This window comes from Delphinus delphis, chromosome 9, assembly GCF_949987515.2.
Source record: "Delphinus delphis chromosome 9, mDelDel1.2, whole genome shotgun sequence".
NCBI classification, from domain to species: domain Eukaryota; kingdom Metazoa; phylum Chordata; class Mammalia; order Artiodactyla; family Delphinidae; genus Delphinus; species Delphinus delphis.
In genome coordinates, this window is record NC_082691.1 from 8,400,525 (window position 1) to 8,427,625 (window position 27,101).

Below are 27,101 nucleotides of genomic sequence, written 5' to 3' on the forward strand. Positions count from 1 at the left end.
TGAAGCTATCAGCTGATTTCTCTACAGAAACACTGCAGGCCAGAAGGTAGTGGCAAAATATATTAAAAATCTTGAAAGAGAAAAATCTTCAACCTAGAATACTCTACTCACCAAGATTATCATTTAGAATAGGAGGAGAAATAAAGAATTTCTCAGACAAACAAAAACTTCAAGAATACAGCAATACTAAACCTATCCTAAAAGAAATATTGAAAGGTCATCTCTAGATAGAAAAGAAGCAGAAGAAACAGGAAGGAGGAAATCACAATTGGAAAGTAAATCACTTAAATTAGCCAGTATACAGATCAAAAAGAAAAAGAAAAAAACCTATTTGTGAAAGCAATGATAAACACAAAGAAGAGCAAAAGGACAAACATGAAGATGTAAAAAGGGACATCAAAATCATAAAGTGTGGGGAAGGAGGGTAAGAAAATGCAAATTCTTTTTCTTTTTTCTTCCTTTTTTTTAGAATGTGTTTGAGCCTATATGGCTATCAGTCTAAAGCAAGTAGATATAGGAAGGGGTTAACATACTGAAAAACAGGGCAACCACAAATCAAAAACATACAATAGATTCACAAAAACCTAAAAGAAGAGAACACAAGCATAAAATAAAAGGGAATCATCAAACCACAAAAAAGAAAAAGAAAAAGAAAGAAGAAACAAAGAATCAACTGGAAAACAAGGTTTGAAATGTCAATTAATACATATGTATCAATAAATACCTTAAATATCAAAGGACTGGATGCTCCAACTGAAAGACATAGAGTGGCAGACTGGATAAAAAAACAAGAGCCTACAGTATGCTGCCTACAAGAGACCCACCTTAGGGCAAAGGACACACATAGATTGAAAGTGAGGGGATTGGGAAAGATATTTCATGTAAATGGAAATGACAAGAAAGTGGGAGTTGCAATACTCATATCAGACAAAATAGACTTAAAGCAAAGGCTATCAAGAAAGATAAAGAAGGACACTATATAATGATAAAAGGATCAAAACAAGAAGAGGATTTTACACTCATCATCATATATGCACCTAATATAGAAGCACCCAAATACATAAAACAAATACTAACAGACATAAAGGGAGAAACTGATGGTAATACAATAACAGTAGGAGACTTTAACACCCCACTCACATCAACGGACAGATCTTCCAGACAGAGAATCAGTAAGACAACAGAGGTCCTAAATGATACAACAGAACAGTTAGACTTAATTGATCATTTTAATTAATTTATTTTTTTGCTGTGTTGGATCTTCGTTTCTGTGTGAGGGCTTTCTCTAGTTGTGGCAAGTGGGAGCCACTCTTCATTGTGGTGCGCGGGCCTCTCACTGTCGCAGCCTCTCTTGTTGCGGAGCACAGGCTCCAGATGTGCAGGCTCAGTAGTTGTGGCTCATGGGCCTAGTTGCTCTGTAGCATGTGGGATCCTCCCAGACCAGGGCTCGAACCCATGTCCCCTGCATTAGCAGGCAGATTCTCAACCACTGAACCACCAGGGAAGCCCCTAATTGATCATTTTAGATAGTGATATTTTCAATCACTATTTTTGTAGTGACTTTTGGACATTACATCCAAAAAAACCAGAATATATATTATTTTCAAGTGCACACGGAACATTCTCTAGGATTGACCACATCCTAGAGCACAAAACTAACCTCAACAAATTTAAGAGTATAGAAATATTTCAAGCATCTTCTCTGACCACAATGTCATGAAACCAGAAATCAACCACAGGAAAAGAAATGAAAAAAAAAAAAAGATTACATGGAGACTAAATAACATGCTACTAAAAAACCAATGGGTCAACGAGGAAATCAAAAAGGAAATTAAAAAATACCCTGAGACAAATGACAATGAAAACACAACCACACAAAATCTATGGAATGCGGCAAAAAAGCAGTTCTTAGAGGGAGGTTCATAGAGATACAGGCCTTCATAAAACAAACAAACAAAAAAAAACAAGAAAAATCTCAAGTAAACAACCTAACCTACCACCTGAAAGAATTAGAAGAATAAGGACAAACAAAACCTAAAATCAGCAAAAGGAAGGAAATAATAAAGATCAGGGAGGAAATAAATAAAATAGAGATTAAAAAACAATAGAAAAAAATCAACAAAACCAAGAGCTGGTTCTTTGAAAGGGTAAACAAGATTGACAAACCTCTGGCCAGTCTCACCAAGAAGAAAGAGAGAGAACCCAAATAAACAAAATAAGAAATGAAAAAGAAATCTCAACAGATATCATAGAAATACAAAAAAAATAAGAGAATACTATGAACAATTATATGTCAACAAATTTGACAGCCTAGAAGAAATGGATAACTTTCTAGAAACATACACTAAAATTGAATCAAGAAGAAATAGATAATTTGAACAGATCCGTCACTAGAAATGAAATAGAATCTGTAATTTAAAAAAACTTCCTACAAACAAAAGTCCAGGACCAGATGGCTTCACAAGAGAATTCTACCAAACATACAAAGAAGAACTTATACCGATTCTTCTCAAATTCTTCCAAAGGACTGAAGAGGAAGGAACACTCTGAAAGACATTCTATGAAGCCACCATCACCCTGATACCCAAACCAGACAAAGATACCACCAAAAAAGAAAATTACAGGCCAATATCTTTGATGAATATAGAGGCAAAAATTCTCAACAAAATATTAGCAAACTGAAGCCAACCACACATAAAAAAGGTCATACACTACGACCAAGTGGGATTCATGCCAGGTTCACAAGGATGGTTCAACATACACAAATCAACCAATGTAATACACCACATTAACAAAAGAAAAGTCAAAAAACACACGATCATCTCAATAGATGCAGAAAAAGCATTTGACAAAATTCAACATCCATTCATGATAAAAAAAAAACTCTTACCAAAGTGGGAATAGAGAGAACATATCTCGACATAATAAAAGCCATTTATGACAAACTCACAGCCAATATAATATTCAAGAGTGAAAAGCTGAAAGACTTCCCACGAAAATCTGGAACAAGACAAGTATGCCCACTTTCACCACTTCTCTTCAACATAGTAGTGGAAGTCCTAGCCACAGCAATCAGACAAAAAAAAAAAAAGAAAAGAAAAAGAAAGAAAAGGTATCCAAATTGGAAGGGAAGAGGTAAAACTGTCACTATATGCAGATGACATGATACTATATATAGAAAACCCTAAGGACTCCACACAAAAACTACTAGGTCTAATAAATGAATTCAGCAAAGTAGCAGGATATAAGATGAACACTCAGAAATCAGTTGCATTCCTTTACACTAACAATGAAATATCAGAAAGGGAAAGTAAAAAAAAAAAAAAATACCTTTTAAAATCGCACCAAGAAAATAAAATATCTAGAAATAAACCTGAGCAAGGAGGTGAAACACTTATATACTGAGAACTATAAAACATTAATAAAGGAAATAAATGAGGATTCAAAAAAATGGAAAGATATCCCACACTCTTGGATTGGAAGAATTAATATTGTTAAAATGGCAATACAACACACAGCAATCTACAGATTTAACGTGATCCCTATCAAATTACCCAAGATATTTTTCACAGAACTAGAACAAATAATCCAAAAATGTACATGGAACCATAAAAGACCCAGAACTGCTAGAGCAATCCTGAGGAAAAAAACAAAGCAGGAGGTATAACTTTCCCAGACTTCAGACAATACTACAAAGCTACAGTAATCAAAACAGTGTGATATTGGTACAAAAACAGGCATATGGATCAATGGAACACAATAGAGAGCCCAGAAGTAAACCCACACACCAATTAATCTTCGACAAAGGAGGCAAGAATATAAAATGGGAAAAAGACAGTATCTTCAGCAAGTGGTGCTGGGAAAGTTGGACAGCTGCATGTAAATCAGTGAAGTTAGAACACACCCTCACACCATGCACAATAATAAACTCAAAATGGTTTAAAGACTTAAACATAAGACACCATAAAACTCCAAGAAAAGAGCACAGGCAAAACATTCTCTGATATAAATCATGTTTTCTTAGGTCAGTCTCCCAAGGCAATGGAAATAAAAACAAAAATAAACAAACAGAATCTAATCAAACTTACAAGTTTTTGCACAGCAAAGGAAACCATAAAAAAATGAAAGGCAACCCAAGGAATGGGAGAAAATATTTGCAAATGATGAGATAGACAAGGGCTTAATCTCCAAAATATACAAACAGCTCATGCAACTCAACAACAAAAAACCCCCAAACAACCCAATCAAAAAATGGGCAGAAGACCTTAATAGACATTTCTCCAAAGAAGCCCCAGTAGGCACATGAAAAGATGCTCAACATCACTAATTATTAGAGAAATGCAAATCAAAACTACAATGAGGTATCACCTCAGACTGGTCAGAATGGCCATCATTAAAAAGTCTACAAATAACAAATGCTGGAAAGGGTGTGGAGAAAAGGGAACCCTCCTACACTGTTGGTGGGAATGTAAATTGATGCAGCCACTATGGAAAACAGTATGGAGGTTCCTCAGAAAACTAAAAATAGAATTACCATATGATCCAGCAATCCCACTCCTGGGAATATACCCAGACAAACCTACAATTCAAGAAGATACATGCACCTCTATATTCATAGCAGCACTATTCACATAACCAAAACATGCAAACAACTTAAATGTCCATCAATAGATGAATGGATAAAGAAGATGTGGTATATATATATATATATAAAACGGAATACTACTCAGCCATAAAAAAAGAACAAAATAGTGCCATTTGCAGCAATGTGGATGCAACTAGAGATTATCATACTAAGTGAAGTAAGTCAGAAGGAGAAAGACAAATACCATATGATATCACTTATATGTTGAATCTAAGATATGGCACAAATGAGCCTATCTACAAAACACAGACTCATATACATAGAGAACAGACTTGTGGTTGCCAAGGGGGAGAGGGGGAGGGAGAGGGTTGGACTGGGAGTTTGGGGTTGGTAGATGCAAACTATTACATTTAGAATGGATAAACAACAAGGTCCTAATGTATAGCACAGGAAACTATATTCAATATTCTGTGATAAACCATAATGGAAAAGACTATTAAAAAAATGTATACATGTGTATAACTGAGTCACTTTGCTGCACAGTGGAGATTGGCACAGCATTGTAAATCAACTATACTTCAATAAATAAAATAAAATAGATAACTAAGGAGGACCTACTGTATAGTACAGGGAATTCTGCACTCTGTAATGGCCTATATGGAAAAGAATCTAAGAAAGAGTGGCTATATGTATAACTCATTCACTGTGCTGTACACCTGAAACTAACACAACATTGTAAATCAATTATACTCCAATAAAAATTTTTTAAAAATCACTTAAAATTATATATGTATGAGACGTAGAATGTCATTATATAAAGGTAAAAGGGTCAATCCAACAAGAGTAATTTCAAATATTTAAAAATATTTTTGCACCTGCCATAGGGGCACCTAAATATATAAAGCAAACATTAACAGACATAAAGGGAAAAGTAGACAGAAATACAGTAATAGTAGGGGACTTTAATATCCCACTTTCAACAATGGATAGATCATACAGACAGAAAATAAGGAAACAGTGGATTAAAACTACACATTACATCAGATTGACTTAACAGACATACAGACCATTTCATCCATCAACAGAATACACATTCTTCTCAGGCACACATGGAATATTCTACAGGATAGATAATATCAACAAAGCAAGTCTTAATAAATTTAAGAAGACAAATTATATCAAGCATCTTTTCTGACACAGTGGTGTAAAACTAGAAATCAATTACAAGAAACCTGGAAAATTCACAAACCTGTGGAGATTAAACAACATACTCCTGAACAATCAATGAGTCAAAAAAGAAGTCAAAAGAGAAACCCAGGTACATCTTAAGATAAATGAAAATGGAAATACAACATACCCAAACATATGGAATGCAGCAAAAGCAGTTCTAAGAAGGAAGCCCATAGCAATATACACCTACATTAAGAAAAAGGAAGGGCTCAAATAAACAATCTAACCTTACACCTGAAGGAACTAGAAAAGCCCAAAGTTAGCAGAAGGACAGAAGTAACAACGATCAGAGCAGAAATAAATGAAGCAGAGACTAAAAGGACAACAGAAAATATCAATGAAACTAAGAGCTGGTTCTTTGAAAAAAGAAACAAAATAGACAAACCTTTAGCTACTCTTATCAATTCAAGAGAGAGGACTCAAACAAAATAATAAATGAAAGAGGATACATTACAACTGATAAAACACAAAGGATCATAAGAAACTACTATGCCAACAAATTCAACAATCTAGAAGAAATCTAGAACTGTCAGAACTAGTAAACAAATTCAATGAAGTTTTGGAATATAAAATTAATACACAAATATCAGTCTGTTTCTATACACTAACAACTAGGAGAAATTTAAAAAAAATCCTATTTACAATTGCATCAAAAGAATTAAACAACTAGAAATAAATTTAACTAAGGTGGTAAAAGATCTGTACACCAAAAACTAAGACATTGATGAAAAATTTGAAGATGACACCAATAAATGTAAAAATATTCCATCCTCATGGATTGGAAGAATTGACATGGTTAAAATGTCCATACTACCAAAAGCAATCTATAGATTCAATGTAGTCCCTATCAAAATTCCAATGGCATTTTTCTCAAAAAAGAAAAAAACAAAACAAAACACTAAAATTTGTATGGAACCACAAAAGACCATGAATAGCTAAGGCAATTTTGAAAAAGAGGAACAAAGCTGGAGACGTCACAGTTCTTTTTAACTATATTACAAAGCTATAGTGCTCAAACAGTATGATATTGGCATAAAACCCACACATAGACCAAAGGACAGAAATGGAGAACCCAGAAATAAGCCCACCCACATGTGGTCAATTAATTTACAACAAAAGAGCCAAGAATATACAATAGGGAAAGGACATTCAATAAATGGTTTTGGGAGAACTGGACAGTCACATGCAAAATTGTCCTAGGTATTTTGAACATTATTTTGAGAGTCTGTTTAAATTCTAAGGAGAATGTAGATCGTATTGTTTTGGCAGGTAATCAGGTCACCACTGGGTCAGCCTGGGTCAGAGCCCACAAGTACGGGGAGCCCAGGAATTCACCTGTAACTGTACTGCATCACTCACCTAATCTCCCTCCTCTTCATGCCTGACCTGATACTTGACAGCTCCCTGGGGCCTGCTTTCCAAGACTTCCAGCCAGAAACCTGGGGCCTTAGTTTCCCCCCGCCTTGCCGCACAGTTCCTGCAGCTGCATCCCATCCTCAGCTGCAGGAGGGAGGAGAGAGAAAGCAGTGGGTGTTTGCCATACACTCTTGTGGCCTCACCTCCTCTGGTTAGAGGGTAGCTCTTCTCTCAGGGTTTCAGGTGCCTGCCTGGCTAACACTGCCACCTCTACGTTACTGCCCAGGAGCTGTGGTGGGTAAGAAGGGGAAAAAGGGAAGGGGCCTGTAGGAACTTTATTTCTGTTCCTTGGACCAGAGGGATTCTCTGGAGCCCTTTCTGTCCACACTGGGGGCACTTCTAGGTTTCAAGCTGGGCAATCCTGGGAGATAAAAATGGTAAACTCACCATGGAACTGGAATCTGATCCACTTCATCTGCCTGCTACTGACTTTTCAGTTCTCTGAGATCTGCTTTCTGCCTTTGTCCAGGATTTATAGCTGTGGTCATGCGGAGAGACCAGTGGAGGGTGCTCGCTCCACCCTCCCAGGACAGTCCTGTTGAAACAGCAGCCCTCCTGCCCGCTTGTTTGCTTCTCCATGGACCTCATCGCTGCCTACCATGCCACACATCCCATGTTGTCCATCTCCCATGACTGGGATGGAGACCCCCATGAGCAGGGCCTTGCTTGCCCAGTGCTTCAACAGCGCTGGCACACCAGACATGCCCAACAAACACTTTTTGAATGAGTAAGAGTCAGGCTGGAGCAAGCCAAGGCTTACAAGCTGTGTCTAGTCCTCTCAGGCTTTAACTCTCCTCTGCGGTCCCCGGCTTTCTCAACAGCCATCAGACAGGCAGGAAGGCATGTCCCATCCCCCGCTTTGGCTGGCAGTACGGCCCCAGTGGCCCCCCAGCCTAGCAGCTCCTCACCACGCCACCTGCACCCAGCCCAGGCCAAGCAGCCTTGTTCTCACCTAACCCAAAGCCACCACCCCTACCAGGGCCTTTGGCCTCCAATCCTGCCTCCACAGCGGCAAGTGACTTTAAAACATAACCATGCTTCAGACTCTCCAGTGATTCCCATTCGTCAGGACACAAGGCCCAGCCCCTCTATGCTTCTCTGCCACACACCTGTTTGCTGTTCTATGAGGATTGGCTCTTTGCTGGTGCACCTGCAACTTGGCATCTTGACCCCGCCGCTCTGCTTCGTTTCTTCACAGCCCAGATCGCAGTAGCCCTTGTCCCCCAAAACCTGAATGCAGAAGTCCTGGGCCTGCACCCAACTCTACACTGCCCCTAGTCCCAACCTTGGCCTACCTCTGGGCGCTCCTGATGAGCTGGGCACAGATCTAATAACCAGTACCTCTGATTCTGGGGCTCCTTGGGGACATGAATCCTGGATTTTTCTTTTTCTTTTCAAAGGTGGTTTCAGCTGGGAGGAGTGAGCCTGGCTGGGGTGAAGGTAACTAGAGTGGGAGAGTGTGGCACATGTGGATAAGAACTTGACAAAGGCATGCGAAAGCAGAAAACCTTCTGTTCCTCTCTGGCCCAAGCAGCCAGGCCCCCAGCTACCCCTGGCTGTCCTGGAAACCCAGCTCTGCCCAGCTCAGCCCTTGCCCTACACTGCTGCCACCTCCCACAAGGCCAGACCTCTCCCCAGGGCTACGCTCCTCACCAGCTCCCCCGCTCTGCCCACAGCAACCTTTCCTCCTCCCGTGTGGAGATGACGGCACAGCTCCTCCCAGGTGTGCGCACATGCAACATAGACGTGAGCGCGAGGAAAACGGACGTGTACATGCAGTAGGACGTGCGCAGCACGTGCACGCGCACCTGGGCACGCACGTGTGGGTGGGCGGACACACGTGCATACTCACACCCTTGGCTCCCTCTGATACTAGGCTAGTGTACTTCCCGAGACGCGGGCTTGTCTCCGGTTGCGCTGAGTGACTCGGAGGAAGCAGTCAGGATTTTCCCGTGCCCCTGCCCGACAGCGGCAACCCCCGAGAGCAGGCGGCAGGCTGACAGGGCTCGGGACCCCGACCTCAGGGGGAGTCTTTCCCCGGCCAGTCCTCCTGTTCCCGCTAGCCCCCTTCTCAGGCTTGCTGGAGGCCGGGACTTCTGCCCTTGATGCCCAGCCCTGCTCGGCAGCCCCGCCCAGCCTGGGCTCTGGGCACGTGGGGACTGGTAGCTGATGAGGCCCTTTTTCCAGTCCGGCGCTCGGCCTGCCTTCCACCCAGCTCTGCTGCCGGCCACCTGCTGCCGCCCATCAGGCCTGGAATGCTGACTGGCAGTCGGCTGGGGCGGGGGCTGGGGATCGTTATAAAGCTGGGGACGCCTGGGGGTCACCTGTCCCTGTCTGCAGCCCGCGAGTGCCCTCCGCCGCCACCATGCCCACCCACCGCCTCGTGATGGTTCGGCACGGTGAGAGCACCTGGAACCAGGAGAACCGCTTCTGCGGCTGGTTCGACGCGGAGCTGAGCGAGAAGGGGGCTGAGGAGGCCAAGAGGGGGGCCCATGCCATCAAGGACGTGAAGATGGAATTTGACATCTGCTACACGTCGGTGCTGAAGAGGGCCATACACACCCTCTGGACCATCCTGGACACAACGGACCAGATGTGGCTGCCTGTGGTGCGCACCTGGCGCCTCAATGAGCGGCACTACGGGGGTCTCACTGGCCTCAACAAGGCAGAGACGGCCGCCAAGCACGGGGAGGAGCAGGTGAAGATCTGGAGGCGCTCCTTTGACATACCTCCACCCCCCATGGATGAGAAGCACCCCTACTACAACTCCATCAGCAAGGTGAGCGGCTGGGGTGCGGGGCTGGAGGGGAGGTCTGGGGACAGGGGCCCAGGCTGGGGGGCGGGGGGCTGTCTGGGGAGTGAACAGCAGCACGGATGCCCCCAGGCACGTCGCTATGCAGGCCTGAAGCCGGGGGAGCTGCCCACGCATGAGAGCCTCAAGGACACCATCGCCCGGGCTCTGCCCTTCTGGAATGATGAGATCGTCCCCCAGATCAAGGCTGGCAAGAGGGTGCTCATCGCAGCCCACGGGAACAGTCTGCGGGGCATCGTCAAGCACCTGGAAGGTGAGGCCCATTCTCACACAGGGTGTGGGCAGAGGCGGGTGGGGTGACACGTCCCCTTGAACCAGTGAGCCCCCAGCTGCTCATTTCGTAAACGTGTTGGCTGCCTCGCCGAGGCGGCTTCACAGACATCCGCACCCCAGGCAAGGCCTCCAAACTGTGAACTAGACTGGGTGGGGCGAGAAACCACTTGAAAAAACAGCTCTGTAAGAACGAACCGTCCACTGCCGTGTGTACTGGGACACTGTGTAACGTATCCTTCTGAAGACTCTGGGTGAAAATGTGTGCGCCACTGACCCAGGGCCCAGGCCCTGCACAGGGGTCCACAGCTGGCCCGGCTTCCCCAACACAAGCCTCAGGGGAGAGGAGGGAAGGCCCAGGGGTGGCATCTTGCCCAAGGACACCCACCCCTGAAGAGGCAGGGCCATGTGGCTCTAAATCCCAGCTTGCTGAGTGACCCTGGTCAAGTCACTTCACTGGCAGCTGCTGGATATGGGACTGAGGGTGGGGCCCTGCCCAACCCTGCCCAACCCTGCCCACACCTGCCCACACCCCTGCCCACACCCCTGCTCACCCACTCAGAGCAAAAGACTAGTCAAAAGACAGGTGGCAGGGTGTGGAGAATGCCAGAGACCATAGGTTGGTAGCTTGGCTTCCACTAAAAGGGAAGGAGCCCCTCCCAGCATGACAGGCTTCCCCCAAGGAAGCCCCCGTCGGCCTTTCTGAGGACTTCCCGAGGCTGAGTCCACACAGACGCCTCACGGCGGGTGCTGAGCCTCGCAGATGGAAAGACCACCTGCCCTCCCTCCCTTCTGGGGGCTCCCTGCAGCCTGGTCCAGGAGAAACGAATGCACCGAGGCAAACGTGACCGGGGTCTCCCACTGCCCACAGCATGTTCCCTTAAGGCCTCCCTGCACCAGCGGGCTGGGCGGGATGACAGCGATACCAAAGGTCGAGCTGCTATTCCAGGCCAGGTCTTTGGGAGGCCAGCAGGGTTGGGTCGGGTTTCCACAGAGAACTCTCTTCACCTGGCAGGGCCTTGCATCCACCTCGGCCACAGGCAGCGCTTCTCGCCGTCCCTATCGCACCCCCCTTCTCAGGAGCAGCCCTGCTCCGCTGCTTAGGACGTCCAGAAACTAGAACTCTCTGGAAGCCAAGTGGTTAAGGTCTTTCCTGATCCCAAACACCCACCAGTCTGACCAGAGCTCACATTGGGCCAAGGGGGCCGATGGCGTCACCCCAGATGAGGCCAGCTCGGGCCCGGAGCGAGGTCCTCAGTTCACCACAGCTATTTCTGTAGGCTGCTGTCTCAGGGCTGCCTTGACCTTCTCGAGGAGCATTTCTGCGGCCTTGCTGTTGGGGTGGGAGGGCTGCTGCCTGGCCAACAGCCCTGTGGCCTGTAAATGTCACGAAGCCTGCTAAATGCAAGAGCAGGTGGCTGCCTGGCAGACAGGCTGGGAGGGGCTCAGGACGCTTGTTCCTCCGGTCCAGGGATGTCGGACCAGGCCATCATGGAGCTGAACCTGCCCACGGGGATCCCCATCGTGTATGAGCTGGACCAGGCACTGAAGCCCACCAAGCCCATGCGGTTCCTGGGCGACGAGGAGACCGTGCGCAAAGCCATGGAAGCTGTGGCTGCCCAGGGCAAGGCCAAGTGAAGGGTGGGCTCCGGCAATAAAGGCACGTCCTCTCACTGCCTCAGGCCAGTGTGGCCCCAGGACGCCCGCCCCTCAGTGCTCACTCAGGGCTGGTTCCGTGGGCCTGGAGCCCCGGACCCCCGCTGCCTGCCCAAGCCTCCCCCACTGGGTGTGGGGACCCCGGGAACACAGAGGCCAAGAGCCTCCCTATCCCCGGCTATCGAGTGGCTCCTGACAAGCCCCTACGATGACCCGCAAAGCAGAAGAGCCACTTGGCAAGCCTGCTGTAAATCCGAGTGTCCAGGGTCACTTAGGGAGAGTCCAAGTGACCCAGCCCTCCCCATGGCGAGCGAGGACTGTGGCCAACACGCCACTTCCTTCACATTGGTTGTCCTCTACTGTCCTGGTTGCCCCAGGGTGGGAAGGGCAAGGTGGTACCCTGAGCCCTGACCCACGGGGGTCCCCTTGTCCCGGGACAGACAAGCCCACAGGTGGCCTCAAAGCTGGCAATACCTGATTCAAGGGGCTTTCATAGCTGGGGTGGGCCCTGGAGGCTGTCCTAAGAAATCAGGACACGGTGAGGCCTGCCTGCAGCTCAGCCTAAGACAGGAAACGCCATCTGCAGCCAGGTGGGGAGGGGGCACTGGGATTGGCCACCACCTGGGCCGACAGCCCCCTCGGCGCATCCTTTGCCCCAAGCTGCTTCCACCTGGCACCTCCCAGAGCGTAAGAGCTTAATTCCCCAGACGCTCTGTGGGTGCAGGTGCCTCACTCCAGGAACACGTGCACACTGGCTGTCCTGCGTGGGAGGAGGCCCCCCGTGGCAGGGGTCGGGGGGCCCTCGGCCCCCCCCGAGAACTGAAGTGCAGGAGGCTGACTTGCAGTCACACATTGACCTTTATGCCTCCTCAGGTGGCTAAGGGCTGGTCAGAGGTCTGAGGGTGCACACATGAGGGCTACAACAGGAGGGATGGGGGCTAGGGCCGGTGTAGGGCAATTCTTACTCCAGAAGCAGGCACGGATAGGCTGGGGCAGAAAGAAGGAAAGACAGTAGGAACAGGCCACCATGGTTACTTTCCCTAAACCGTATCAACTGAGGTGCACACCGGGGCCAGCAGACAAGAGTGAGCCATGTGGAAGGACACGCAGTGTCTGTTGATGTTTTCACCTCTTCCTTCACATACTTAGATGGGGGCTTGGTTGTCCCTATCTCCACTGCCCAGAGCCCAGGCAGAGGGACAGAGAAATGGGGAGCACAGAGCAGGTTCCAGAAAGACTGCTACCAAAATTGTCATGACCCACTCTGACTTTGGTCATAAACTCTAAGTTCACTGTTCCCAAGGGTCACTGAAGCTACAGACACTGTCCCTTAAAGCCAAGAGGAAAAGGAAAAGAAGGCAAGTGCACAAGAAGACCTCTAGATGCCCCTGCTCAGACCGGCCCCCGCAGACTGGCAGTGCCGTACCCCTTGGGCAGAGGTCACTAAGAGGCTGGCCCTGAGCAGGCTTGGCTCAGTGTCTTCTGTTGGGGGTCAAGGACCAGGCTGGTTGGGAGGACTTGGGAAGCTGCTGGAAGCACGTCTGGAGATCACCAGGTTATTGCTGCATTTGGGGCAACAGAGGCCGAGCCACCCAAGCCAGAGGGAGCCCGAGGGCCTGCCCTCATCAGGGGGATCCCATTCCTAGAAAAGTGCCGTACACAGCCCTCACGCCGCCTCTGCCAGCAACGAGGAAGTCGCGTCTGGGAGGGGAGGGGAAGCACAGCCCCTGGCCTCGGCCAGCAGTCGGGGCCCTTTACTCAATTAGCTCCACGTAGTTGGCGGGAAACATGCCAAAGTGGCCATCCGGCCCGTAGCCACGCCACCAGCCTTCGTCGATCACCTCAATGCCCGTGATGAGGTTCTCAGGGTCGAAGGAGATCTCGGTCTCGTCGGCTGCAAAGAAGGTGAGCCCAGATGCGGTGCTGAGGGCCCTGGGCCAGCCGGCCCTCAGCCTGTGCTGACGCTGCTCCTGGGGCCACTCCCCCAGCACACACCTTCCTACGGGGCCCAGCCCTGGGCTCACTGTCCCAGCGAAAGGCTGGAGCACAGCACTTCCACACATCAGCCTGCTCCCTGAGGCCTCTACCCAGGGTCAGCAGGGGCACCTGCATCCAGGCCTGGCCCCTCTTCTCTAGTCGCACTTTCTGGCACTAGGACAAGGCGGGCAACTGGGATTCACACCAGTGGACAGCAAGTAGCTGCCCGCAGCATGTGGGGAGGCCTGAGCTGTGCAGGGCACCCACCCACTCTCCCTTCGCACCCTCCTGCCTTCCCTTCTGACACGCCCCGGGGCTCTCCCCTTGAGGGAGTCCGCAAATCCTGCCTCCTGATCTTGGGCCCTGTGGTTTGAGGTGGCAGGGCTGCAGCACGTTACCTGCCTGGTAGTCATACAGGGCCCGGGCACAGAGCCCTTTCCCACTCAGCCCCGTGTAGTGGTCAATGCGCTCAGAGCTGGTATCTTGCTGCTGCACCTGCCCACGGATGGGAAAGAAGAAGAGAAGTCTGGGATCGTGGTTACCCAGATTCAACCCTGCCTGTGACCAGGGCTCACGGCAGACTTGGGGGGAGGGCACACGGGGCACGGGATGCTCCAAAATTAAACAAGGTAATTCACAGGTAGGGAGCCACGGAATGGTACGGCCAAGGAGCGCGTTTCCGGGCACATGGGCCCTTCACACATCTGCCCTGCTGCAGAGAACCCACCATTGGAGGCTCCTCGTAGAGGGTCTCCTGCTCTGGGGGCTCCTCGTACACGGCCTCCTCTTCCGCCGGCACCGAGCACGGAGGGGCGCTGGGCACCGGCTCCTGGCGGGGATCTGCACGGGAGGACACGGCCCACTCTGACCCAGGGGAGGGGAGAGGACATGCCACGTCTCCCTCCCACCCCCAACTCCCCACAGGGCAGCCGAGAGCCTTGCCTGCCCTGGGCCTTGAGGTGGCGTGAACTGACTCTCTGCTGAGGGGGGTCTCCGGTTGGGTGAGCTGCTTCTGCAGGAAGGGGCTCCTCAGCTTGCCTGCAAACCAACGGTAAACATCGAAGACATCACACTGCTGGAAAGGGGGAAGAGCCGAGTCCTCTCTGCCCCTTCTGTGCCCTGTGTTGCCCGGAGGGTGGACCTGTTCTGGGACAGTGGCTGTCATACAGGGAGCGAACAGGGACATGCAGCAGCTGCAGGAATACCACCCGCTGTGCACACACCTCACACACACACACATCGTACACTCCAAGCAGCCCCTTGGGGGCCACGTGCAGTGCTGGAGAGCTGACCAGCAGTGCAGTCCGATACAGCCTCTGGGGGCCAGAGAGGTGACTGATGCAGGCCCGAGACCCAGCTAACAGCCCAACGTTGGGGGATTTACAGGGCCGGGGCTGGAGGGTGTCCACTCTAGAGCCACACACGGCCCCTCTTGTCCCACCACGTCAAGAGCAGGAAGGGGACACCCAGGTCCCCGGCTCCCGTGCAAGAAGCAACCCTCATGAGCACGGGCTCTCCTTACTCATCCCTTTCACCTTCTGATACATCTGTCACTAAGTCAGGGGGCCCTGCCCTGGGACCCCAGGCTCCCCTTCAGCCTTCCCCTGCCTCATAGCTGGGCGCAGAGCAAAGTCTCACCTGGCTGGGGGCTGGAGATGGGTGTGGTGGACACGGCCCTCTCCTTCTGCTTGAAAATCTCCCGTGGGTGTGCTGGCTGTGGACAGACAGGCTCCTGAAGGAGCGCGCACGGAGCCGGCAGTGAATGAGGATCCGGGAGCCATCGGCCTGCCTGGCTCCCTGCAGCTGTGCAGGGGGTCAGGAAGCAAAACACCAAAGCTGAGGGGCTCACAGGCCTCTTCCAGCATCAGGCGGAGGTCCATGCCGGGCTGAGCTTCTGCCCTTGGCTCTCCTCTCCACTGACGGCCCTGACACACCACGTGTCCCACGTTCTAATCTGCCCCAGCAGGCTGCAGGCCCCTCCCAGTAAGCGCCTCCCTCAGGCCTGCTGGGTGGGGTGTGTGCATCTGGAGGGACGGCCACCACGGCTCACAGCAGGCAGCCTGCGCACCTGTCCCAGACGAGCCTCAGCTGGTCGGGAACCCGCGCGCATCACTCTGGCCCTCAAGACTCACCTGCTCCTCTCCGCTCCTTGAAAGCACTTCCTGCTGCTCATACTTCCTGCTGGGAGGGGCAGAGGCAAGAGCTGCAGCCCGGCCTCGGCCCCCCCTCCCCTGTCCTGGGGGACAGCCCTTGGGAGGGGAGAGGAGGTGGGGGCAGCACCGCCGCACCTGTGGGGCCCGGCCTCGCCGCCCTGCTGCTGGTGGCGCTGCTCCCGGAGGGCGGCCTCACGCAGCTCCCGCTCTCGGCGCTCCTGCTCCAGCCGCTGCCGCTCCTCCTCCGCCCGCCGCTTCTCCTCCAGCTTGCGGTTCTCCTCCTCCTTCTGCAGGGAGAGGCGCAGGCGGCTGCCCCCTCGGCCTCGGCGCTGCCGGCGGCATGGACCCGCCCAGGCAGCCCGCACGGGCCGCGGTCAAGTGTGGGCTCTACAGCAACACTCGCTGCCTGGCCTTGTTCCCTAACACCTCTGACCCCTAGTTCAACCATCTGCGAATGGGTGCTACCAAGGACATCTGATCTAGGAGCTTATTGTAGGAAAAACCGAGACACAGCGAGTAAACCACTTCCTCCTGTCTGCTGCATACGGGACCAGACCGAATGCCAGCTCTCATCCTCATGCCCTGGGCGGCACTTACCTCTGCCTTGGCCCAGAAGCTGTCTTTGCCAACCCTTTTGATCTCAGACACGGCGTTGGTCTTCTGGTACACAGAGCCCTGAGGCGGACAGAGAATTCACTACAGGGTCGTCGACAGAGCAGAGCATGCAGGTAAGAACTGTTAGGATGGCACCCGGCAGGCGGAGTGGCGCCTGGCCCGGTGGCCCATAAGGAGACTGATACCAAGAGGGCCTGAAAGGCCCTGGAAACCACAAGTGGGGAAGCTCAACCCCAGACAACACTGGAGGAGTCTCTGGCTGCACCAGGCCCCTGTGGATGGAAGCCAAGGCAGGAAAGGCCCCTTGGCCTGCCTGAGATTCCTGGAGGCGGGGCAGTTCTGAGGCAGGCCTCTGGACAGGGGCCCTCAGACAGCTGACTGCCATGGCAGCGCCCACAGGGTCTCCAAGAACCCCAGCTCCCATCCCGCACCGGACCACAGGCCCACAGGCGTCCGTCTGCCCACAACTCAGAGGGGTCTGCCCTGTCCACCACCAGAAGTTTCTCCAAAGCAACCACCATCCAGGGCGGCACAGGACACTCTGGGGCCACGGCCTGGAGGGTGGATGGAATTTCCCCGCAGAGAACCTCTGCGCACACACAAGAGGCTCTAGAACTACCAGGCAGGGTCAAAGGCCACGCCTCATGCCCACCAGCACCCACCTCACCAGCAGGCAGCTCTTGCTCCTGTCAGGCTCGGGGTCACCATCTGCACCTCAGTCCGGCTCCAGGACCGGAAGCCAGGCAGGGGGAGCCCAGCCCCAGAGGGAGAAAGCGCTGAGGGCGGGCCGAATCGGTCCACAGCTAGAACCGCGCGCTCCTGCCCGGCCACCTCAGGCCCACACAGCACTCACCACCGGGGCCTGGGGGCCCATGTCATGGAAGCGGCTGCTCTCTCCGTGGAAGGTGTAGTTGGCCCCGGAGGCCCTGGCCACCTTCTGCATGATCCACTCGGGCTCCACGTCCTCCTCGGCCCTGGCGTTGACGGTCACGTGGGCCCCCTGCAGCAGGAGCGACACTTAATGAAGAAGCAGCATTGCAATCCCAGGAGAAGACAGGCCGCACGCCTCGGCCTGCACAGCGCAACAGCTGCACCGCGCTCAGGGTCGGGAGACCCTGCCAGGAACCAAGGCACGCTCGTCCCGAGGCCTCAGAAAAACCAGCTGAGGGAAACCCGTCGCTCTTGTCCCAGCCTGCGTGGGAGGCCCTTGCCCTCCACGGTGTGGCCTGTTCTGTGCCGCTGTAAGACAGCCCCGGCATTAAAGGGCTTCTTTCTAGTGAATGAAATCCAACCTTCAAAGTCATCTGGAAACAAACACATTTTCTACAAAAAGCAAGTTACTGATTTCTTCTTGAGAAGTTACAACTATGACCTTGTTGTTACTAAATACCAATAAGCTTGGGACCTTCTCTTTCAGCTCCTAGATGGAGAAACTGAGGTGCATCTGAAGAAGCGTTGGCAGAACCAGAAAACAAAGTCCTGAGCCTCCTTGCCAGTAACCAAAGAAATGCAAAGAGTAAGCTGACAAGTGAACAACAAACGCTTTTTGATACAAAATGCTTTTGAAGTTAAACAAGGTTCCATTATATGATGACTGAAATAAATACGTGCAGAAATGGACCAGAAAGAATGCGTTAAAGGGAACATGCACGTTGAGGTTGCGAGCAGAAGCAGCTTTCCTTCTCGTCCAAATCCTCCTAGTACTGCTAGAAGTTTGTACTTATAAAACAAATGCAGCCCAAGGCCTAGCCCCGCCCCAAGACCAGCTCCAGCAGGGCCTCCTCAAGGTCCTTCGTCCTTCCTTCCCGCTGAAGCCAGTTTGCAGGTGGCTCTGGCTACCTCCTGGGCAAGACGAGAGCAGCCTCTGGCTACGCCCTGAAGTCCAGACAGATCATCGGGACGTGAGGCACACTTCTGACTCTGGCTGTGATTCCCGCTCACTCACACCCTGGAACCTAGGGACCTGGTGAACTCTGTGAGGCCCTGTACAGAGCAGCCCTCACCTTCAGGAAGCTGGCCATGGTGCTGACGTGGTTGGCGCACGCTCCCTTCCGCACGTCATTCACACCCTCGCCGGTCTGCAACACAGCACACCCAGCATGACCCGCCAATTCCTCGGTGTGACCCAGGTCTCCCCGCAAAGCCACTGCCCACTCCAGGGACTCAGCAGTTTCCCTGTGTCCCGGGAAAAAGCAAACCACAACCCCAAAGCAGAGGACACGGTGAGCCCCCATACCTCCGAGTCAGGGAGGTTCTTGGAGCAGGACGGTCACCAGCGTCCACTGTGGGGCGTTGCCTTAGAATTCCCTAGTCCCCACCCAGGGGGCTCCACTTCACTAGAGCCCCTGTCCTATACTCCCAGTGCCCTCCCAGCCCTAATCCAGGCACTCTGCTCCCTCAGGATGACTACCCTGAAGGGGACAAGAACATGAGTGCCCTGTGATTGTGTGTAGTCCATTCACAGGAGTAGTTCTGGGCTGGAACAGTGAATTCTGCACTAGCAAGGCCCTAGGTATTCTTTGGGCCACACTGAATTAATCCACTATTCTGTTCATTCACCAGATTCAAGCTGTTCTAAAGTCAGGTCCTCTTCCACTCCACTCACAAAAGGCAAAGCACAAAGGAAGAAAAGGGAGTTTTTCCAGGTCACACCTAGGTGAGAACTCAGAACCCCTCAAGTTCCACATACCCAGTTGATGAGGACAAACTTGGGCAGGCCGGAGTTTGGGTCCTTCACTCTGCAGAAGGCGTACATCACCTTCCCACTGTTGAGCTCCTCCACCATTTCCTCCAGGCCCCCCTCTGCAGCAGTCACAAGGAGAGTCAGGGGCAGGCCAGGCACCCCACGCCCACCCTGGCACCTAGTCCCTCAGGAAAGGGAACCCCAGCTGTCTCTAAACCAGGGTTCTCAGCCCCATCTGCGTCTGAACCAGATTCCTAGGACTACCCGCACTAAGCTGACTTATGAGAACTGGATGGGACCCAGGATCTGCATTTGTGAAAAGCACCTCAGCCCCGCTCACCACAACGAGAGAAGCCCCTAAGAGGCAATGAAGACAAAGGAAGGAAGGGAGGGAGGGAGGGAGGGAGGGAGGGAGGAAAGAAAGGCACCTCAGGTGATTTTTTAAGCCACACTAGTCTAAAAACCACTCCTGTAAACCCACACGTGATTCTGGAAGTAAAAATGTCATTTACGCTACAAACCAGGCAGGCACCAGACCTCCAAATGGAGGGGCTCTGCAACAATTTTACCATTGCCTGGACTCCACAAACCGCGCTGGAATAACAGGGCCTGATGTGAGGCACCCTGCCCTTACCCACGTCTGCTCGGACTCCAGGGCCACCCAGAGGGCCCCAAGCAGATGTTAGCTCTCCGCCATATAGGGCCTCAGCTCTTAGACTCTCTGAGTGGGGATAAGGGAGTGACGGGGCATAGAAGTGAGCCACCCTATGCCGTTCTCCCCTGACACTCAGGCTGTGAGCCCCAGCATGTACTAGAGTTTTGGGTTCTCATCAGGTGTCCCAAACCTCCTCAGACCGTGAGAAGGACCTGGATCAGGTATTTTAGCTACAGGGCTCCAGGGAACCTGGGGCAGTCCTGAGGCCCTGCTCTGGGCTCTTACAGCAGAGCCTGTGAATACCACTGAGGACGGTGGTATGGAACTCAGCTGAGCTCTGCAATTCTCAGTCCCCTATGGCATCACACTGCACCTGAGACCACTGTCAGTGGCAGTCCTTCTAGATAGAGGACCACTAAGGAGAGGCACTCGAAAGAGGGAGACGTTTTCTACCAACAAGTCACCAGAACCATTCATGGGGCAAGCAGAGAACATGCTAGTGAACATGCACTGAACAGTGAAGCCGTGTCACTCAGGTCAGGTGAGCTGGCCTTGAGAACGAGGAGTTAGGGGTATCAGGTGGGGGGCCTGCAGTTTCTACCCCTCTGCCCAGCACTGGCCAAGAGCCTGTTCTTCCCGAGGCACTTCCTATCATCCCGTATTTGAGTAGCACTTTTCCAGGTCACCCTGTCCCAGTGGACCAATGTGCACTGATGTGACCTCTCCTGGGTAAGGGTGTGCCCAACAGGAAGAGGACAGAGGGAAGGATGTGTCCGCACCTTCTCCTCCACCACGAGCACCCAGCTCTGTGGGACTGTTACCCTCCCAGCTGCAGCCCAGGGCTAAGGATGCAGCACAGGCCCGGCCTTGGGCTGCCTGCAAGCTGGAGTGGGCTGGCCTATCTCCCATCTCAGCTCTTCCAACTACAACACAGACAGAGAGCAGCGCTGCCTCGCACCACCAGGCAGAGAAAGCCAAGGAGAAGGTATTTTCACTTAGAAACATCTGAAACCCAAAGCTGGCCAGGAGGAGCTGTGAGTGCCAGGGGGCCCACACTGCTCAGTGGGAGCCTCTGTCCTGCCTGGCTGGCTGCAGCCGGCCCGATCAGGGCACCAGGGAATTCCTGAACATTGAATGAAACTGACGTGGGGGAGGCTCACCCTTAGCCAGGGGAGGTGTCACTGTAGTCTCGCCACACGCAGGGGACACCTGTGCACCCTGAGTGCCCTTCCTCCCGCTGTGGCAGCTGAAATGCCAGCAGAGATGGAGCAGTGACGTCACGACTCCCTCCCCTCCACGCGCCTCACCCTCCCTCCCGGGCTTCTGCCTCCTGATGGTCCGTAAGAGCCCATCTGCTTCCTCACTTATCATACTCACCCCCAGTGCCAGCCACACGGATGTCATTGCTGTTGCCTTCATAGGTAAAGAGGGCCCTGAAACAAAACACAAACAGGCTCTACCACCATCTGCCCTCACTGTGCCCACCAAGGCTTCACGCTGCGCCCCAAAGAGCTCAGCCTGGCAGTAGCCCTGTAGGCTGACCCAGACCCCACTCTGAACTACAAGGCGGGACCTCAGTAGGCTGCTGGGCCTCCCAGAGCTGAGCCTTCTCAGTTGCAGCCGGCCTGTTGTGAGGACAAGCCTATGGAGACAGGGAGCATACATCCACTCGGAAGAAAACTAAGCTGTGAAGTTTTATGGCAACCTTCTACACGTTTACGTGTGAAACACCCACCTAGCTACCACGTGTGTGCATTTGAACAAACAAAAGATACCTGCATATTCCTGAAACCAAAGCACCCCAAGGAGAAGCAGGAAGGAGAAATACGTGCATTTCCAATGACCCTGTGTATATCTGTGGTCTTCCGGGAAGCCTCAAGGGTTGCTGGAGCAGGTCTGTCTGGCCTGAGGCCCTTCCAGCACACACAGGCTTTTATCGGTTGCATATGGCACCGGAAACCACAGGGGCCATGACTCAACACGCAGTCAGGCTCCTCACAAGACAGGCTCCCTGGCTGGGCACGTGCTGTATCTAGCAGAGCCTTAGGTCTCCACAGGTGACCCTGGGTCACACCGCCCTTCTCCTGTAAGCCTAATTATTCATAAGAACTCTGGTAAAGATGTGGCCTTATAAATTATGGTAAATTGTATTAAATCTGGGCCACGGAAGGTCCCTTGACCAGAACAAAGGTCACTCAAAGAGAACATTTTAGAAGAGGCGGCTTCTGTGCAGTCCACATGAAGCCCAGACATCTGCATGAACTCTGCAGCAGCCCAGCTCCAGGGAGTGCTGGCAGACCACAGGGTGAGGGTGCTAATCCATCAGACAGCAAGTCAAAGGCAAAACCCGGTCTGGGGTATCATCACCCCACGTTTCACGGCACAGGCCTGCTGAGGCGCGCCAGACAGAAGCTCCAGGGTCAACAGCCTGACAGGAACCATGTCAACCTCCACTCAGCTTCCCCAGGGCCTCGCTAATGCCACTGGGCAGAGCTGCCTAAGCCTGAGAAAGTCAGAAGAAATTAGACCCAGGTCCAGAGATCTGGCTGGGAGGGAGGACAGACTGCCAGGAAAGAACCACTGCTTCCCAGCAGAGGAGAGAGTGCAGAAGGAGAGAAACACTCAGAAAAACAGGGAAAAGGAAGATTGGGTGGTGGCAGACATCCAGCCTCTGGTGGCCAGAGTCCTGACCAGCCTTCCTCCCGGAGGAAAGAAGCCCCTGGCTGCACAAGACAGGGGCCCCGGACAAGCAGCAAGAAACGGAGATGGCTGCTCAGCTTAGCTTTTCCAAGAAGGGATCCAGCAGCTAGCAAAGGCCACGCTCCGTGCCTGCTACCTACCCCTCTGACTTCATTCCCCTCCACCCTGGGCTCCAGCCTAAGCCACCTTCCTGAATGTTCCCGGTTCAGAGGCTCATACCACATTCAATCAAACAACCCTTCTTTCAAACCGACATGAAAAAAAAAGTGGTGTGTTGGCTTGTGCAGGCACATAGCACAAGGAGTATGGGGCACTGGGCACCTTATAATCCAGTCACTTCCCAAAAACCCAATCTGAGACCCTGCTGCTTGCTAGCGATGGGAATGCAGCTTCAAATAATCCCTAAGAGGCCCTGCCCGTGGAACTTACTTTCTAATGGGAGACAAACACACACACACACACACACACACACGATAGTGTCAGATACTGTCAGATAGTGCAGTGGGAGCAGGAACTGAGCAAACATGCCACAAGCTAGGGGGAGAACCACCTGCGGGGCCTAGCCCGGGGCACCCACTCTGCATGAGAAACATGTTATGACCCGCCAAACCGGAGACCACCTGTTCTTGCTCTGATATCCTCTGCCACTTTTTCCGCACCGCTCTCAGTACCCCTACATCAGGCACAGAGATGGGGACAACCCCACCCTTTCTGGTGAAGAACAAAGGTGACAAGAAAACCAGTGAGGGTGTCTGGTGCATGCCTGAAGGCAGTCAACCAGGGAGATGGGAAAATGTACTGCAGCCAGGGAGACAGGAATCCAGAAAGGCCTCTCCAAAAAGGCAACATCAGAGCTGAGAAATGAAGTTTGGGGAGCCCCCTAGGATGATGTGGAAAGGCGCTCCATGCGGAGGAAGCAGAAAGAACAAGAGCTATGAGGAGAAAACTGCTTTGCAAGTTTAAGGAAAAGAAAGAAAGCTAGAGTGGTGGTAAACAGGTGTGACCACAGCACGGTAAACAGGAGGGGCAGTCAGGAGCCTGTCGGCCATGGCAAAGAGTCCAGGCTGTGTTTATGATGCAACAGGAAGCCACTGCAGAGCTTAAGCAGGGAAGTGACATGGATCTAGATATTTTTTCAGCTAGTGAATGGAGACCTGCCCACATCCACGTGGCCCCAGAGATTCTGCAGACCCAGGCAGCTGGTGTCCTGAAGCTCTTCCCTAAAAGGCCTGGGGGTGAAGGAATGGCAAGGCAACAATGCCCTCAGTGTCACAACAGTACACTGTACAAAAGCCACCCTGTGCTGGGCAGCAGGGAAAGTAGACACGAGAAAGCAGTAGCACCTGACAAGTGGAGAGAGCCACAGTAGCTCAGCCACGCCCAGCGGGCCCCTCCCTTGGCAATGGGAAAAGGCTCCCAACCCAAAAGCTGGTCACCTCACTCGATCGTACTCAGCATAGTTTTGGAAGTACAAGTTCTCAAAACTGGTCAGTGAACACACTTTAAACAAAAAGGAAGGTAACAGAGAATTACCATGCAAAAAACAACCCTAGCTGCAGGACAGACAGCAGGCCCTATGTGTGGGCTGCCCAGGGCTCTCCCAGAGACTTCAGATCCAGGCTTCCAGTACTATAAAGCCCCTAACACTGACAACCTAGGAAAGGATGTCACTGGGAGGTGCACGGAAGATGGGACCTTTTCCCAAACACATAACCAGCATCGTCCTTTCCTTCATCTCCCCATAGCTCAGGAATATGAAGTATATTCTTCTTGGAGAAAGGGAGGTTCTCAAATACACATTCACAGGGAACCAGGGACTTAAACCCCTCCACCTTCCTGCTTGACATCTCCAAAGCAAGGCTGCCAGACCACCCTCAGAGGGCCATCCCTGAACACAGAGTTTGGAAGAAGCCGGGCGTAGCTTCCGCTTTCTCAAGGAGGGCTGTGGAGGGCCCCTTTGTCCACGGAAGTCCCCGGGCAAGAAAGGAGAACCTGGCGAAGCCCTCAAGCACAGCCAAGTACAGGATGCATCAACGAGGCCCGTACGGCCGAGACCGGTGGCCAGCGGAGGGAAAGGGCTGGGGACTCACCGGACCCCCACGCCGGGTTTAACCTGCCCACGCACGGTGGGGCAAGGGGTGACAGGGTGGGGACCGCCACCCCCCCGGGGTGTGGCGCAGGTGCGGGGCAGACAGGGCTCCGCGCCCCCTGGCCCCAGCCCGCTCCCGGCCCGCCCCCGGCCCGCCCCTGGCCGCCTCGGCGCCCACCAGTCGGTCGGGGACTTCCCGTTGACCACTTGCTCGTAGGCCTCCTGCAGCGCCGGACCGTTCCGGCTCAGGTTCACAGCCATGGCCGACACTGCGGCGCCCGCGCCTCCGCCGCCGCTTCCGGGCCCGGGCAGCCCGACGCCCCGCCCGTCGGCCGGAAGCCCCGCCCCGACAGCCGGAAGCGGAAGCGGTGCAGGCGGGGCCCGGGTGAGCGGGCGAGTGCTGGCTAGGCGACTAGAGGGCTGCTGGGGAGTTGGGGCCCGCGTGCGGGTCGCGGTCTGCAGACAGCTGGACGAAGGGGTGGAGGGAGGGCGCGGCCTTCTGCGCGTCCCCGTGCTCTGCCCCGCCGAGCCCGGGCGCGCCTTGTGGGTCCGGCGGAGGGACCCCACCCAGCCCCCTGTTCGCTACACTCACGGAGCACCGTGCATTTTATTCTTAAACTCTTGTTGCAGTTAAAGCACTTGCTTGAGAATCCTGGATTCATGACAGGCACGGGATACCCCGATCCTCTGTGTGGACCCTCAAAAGAAATTTTATCTATGAATGAAGCAGGCATGAGTTAATGAGAAGAATAAAAATGAACACTAAGTGATGGTCACACTGCCACAAACCTAACTCGAAGTGCTGTCGTGTTTCTTTGACCTCACCTGAATTTTCTAGTGAGGTAGAGGATGCGGTGGCGGAGGAGAGATGAGAACCTGCCCCGTGCTGGTCCTGTTAACCCAACCAAACTTGGGTCCACTGGCCCCAGTGCAGTAAAGCCAATCTACTGACATGAAGTTGTGGTGAAGGAAAAGTGCAGCATTTATTGCAGGGCGCCAAAGCAAGGAGTCCTGGCAGCTAGCGCTCAAAAGATCTGAGCTCCCCACGCTGGCTTTCAGGGAAAGGTTTCTAAAGATAGGGTGAGGCAAGGGGGCTGAGGGGTGTGTGATCATCTCGTGGACATTCTTCTGATTGGTTGGTGGTGAGGTAACCGGTAATCAACATCGTCAACCTTCTGGTTCCAAGCAGTCTGGGTTGTGGGCAGCACGCAGTCAACTTCTTCCACCTAGTGGGGGCTTCAGTATCTGCAAAAAATAGCTCAAGGATATGGCTCCAAATAATATCTATAGCCTTTGAGGAGGCAGTAAAGGGCCTTGACTTTGTTTAGTGGCTAAACTATTATTATTTTGTCTTGCTTGACTGCTTTCCTTTGTTTCTGCATTTTCTCACTTCTCTGATTAAATTTATTCGTTGGAACTTAGGGAAGGCCTAGAAGGCTAAAGTTTTTCTAAAGACAAGAGGCAGGCAGAGGACATGGTGGCAGGGGCGGGGTGTCTGCTCCGGGAAGGCCCCATAGGGTCCTGCTCCGTCATGGTCCTGGTTCTTTCCAGGCCCTGGCTGACTGATGGAAGGGGTCCACCATGCCTCAACCTGCACCTGACTATGACTGACCTACCTGGAGGGAAACAGAGACACATGCCCGGCCCACAGCAGCTCACAGCTTCCTTCTCTGCCCTAGAGAACTCCCCCACTTCCCTAAAATTCAGATCCACAGTCCCATAGCCCCTTAGAATTCCATGCTTTGGAATTCAGAGTCATTCAGCTTTCAGAAAATATTGCATATACCCTTTATACTCTATAAACTCTACCACAGGAACCCGAGCAGAGTCTGGTAATCAAACGTGTTCATTTTTCTGCAGTGACGTCTGAAAAATCAGTCAAGTGGGTTATAGAAAGACTCTAAATAGCCTCATGGCAGTTCAGGTCAGATTTTGCTGCCAAATCAGTTACCAAAATCTTAAGGTGTTGGGGTCTGGACTGTGCATTTAAGGGCTTGTAAACCTTATTTGGGCACAAATACTTTTCATTTGTTATGTCCATTTTCATTGCTGTTCACATCACTGTTGCTTGTCTTACAGGCAGAAACTCTGGCATCTCTCTGATGGACAGAGCAGTTACCTGGTCCCACCCTGGGGAAACCTTCGGTCCTGGCCAAATACTCCTCGCCTTCAGCAGCTCTGTCTGCGGCCCTGCTCACTCCCCAACCACCCTGGATCTTCTGCAGTGTACAGGTCTCCTCGTTTCTCCACTTTGACTTCG

The 27,101-nt window shown here is 52.1% G+C and overlaps 2 protein-coding genes across 4 annotated transcripts; one reads left to right on the forward strand and one right to left on the reverse strand.

The window, feature by feature from the left end:
- The first annotated feature begins 9,420 nt into the window (after positions 1-9,420).
- LOC132430583 (phosphoglycerate mutase 2) lies at positions 9,421-12,627 on the forward strand. The gene is made up of 3 exons (XM_060019826.1): positions 9,421-10,010; positions 10,116-10,296; positions 11,785-12,627. The coding sequence occupies exons 1-3, from the start codon at positions 9,597-9,599 to the stop codon at positions 11,949-11,951; spliced, it is 762 nt and encodes a 253-aa protein (XP_059875809.1). The 5' UTR covers positions 9,421-9,596; the 3' UTR covers positions 11,952-12,627.
- A 187-nt stretch (positions 12,628-12,814) lies between these two features.
- On the reverse strand, positions 12,815-25,165 carry DBNL (drebrin like). 3 transcript variants are annotated; one of them, XM_060020124.1, is made up of 13 exons: positions 25,020-25,165; positions 21,430-21,485; positions 19,404-19,516; positions 18,718-18,792; positions 17,568-17,714; positions 16,697-16,774; positions 16,235-16,386; positions 16,079-16,124; positions 15,585-15,678; positions 14,889-14,984; positions 14,674-14,786; positions 14,345-14,441; positions 12,815-13,863 (listed from the first exon to the last, which is right to left on the reverse strand). In XM_060020124.1, the coding sequence occupies exons 1-13, from the start codon at positions 25,100-25,102 to the stop codon at positions 13,724-13,726; spliced, it is 1,290 nt and encodes a 429-aa protein (XP_059876107.1). In that variant the 5' UTR covers positions 25,103-25,165; the 3' UTR covers positions 12,815-13,723. The 3 variants fall into 3 exon arrangements, with proteins under 3 accessions (XP_059876107.1, XP_059876106.1, XP_059876108.1); XM_060020123.1 differs by having other exon boundaries at positions 16,079-16,127; XM_060020125.1 differs by lacking the exons at positions 18,718-18,792; positions 19,404-19,516 and having other exon boundaries at positions 16,079-16,127; positions 25,020-25,148.
- Between the last annotated feature and the right edge of the window lie 1,936 nt (positions 25,166-27,101).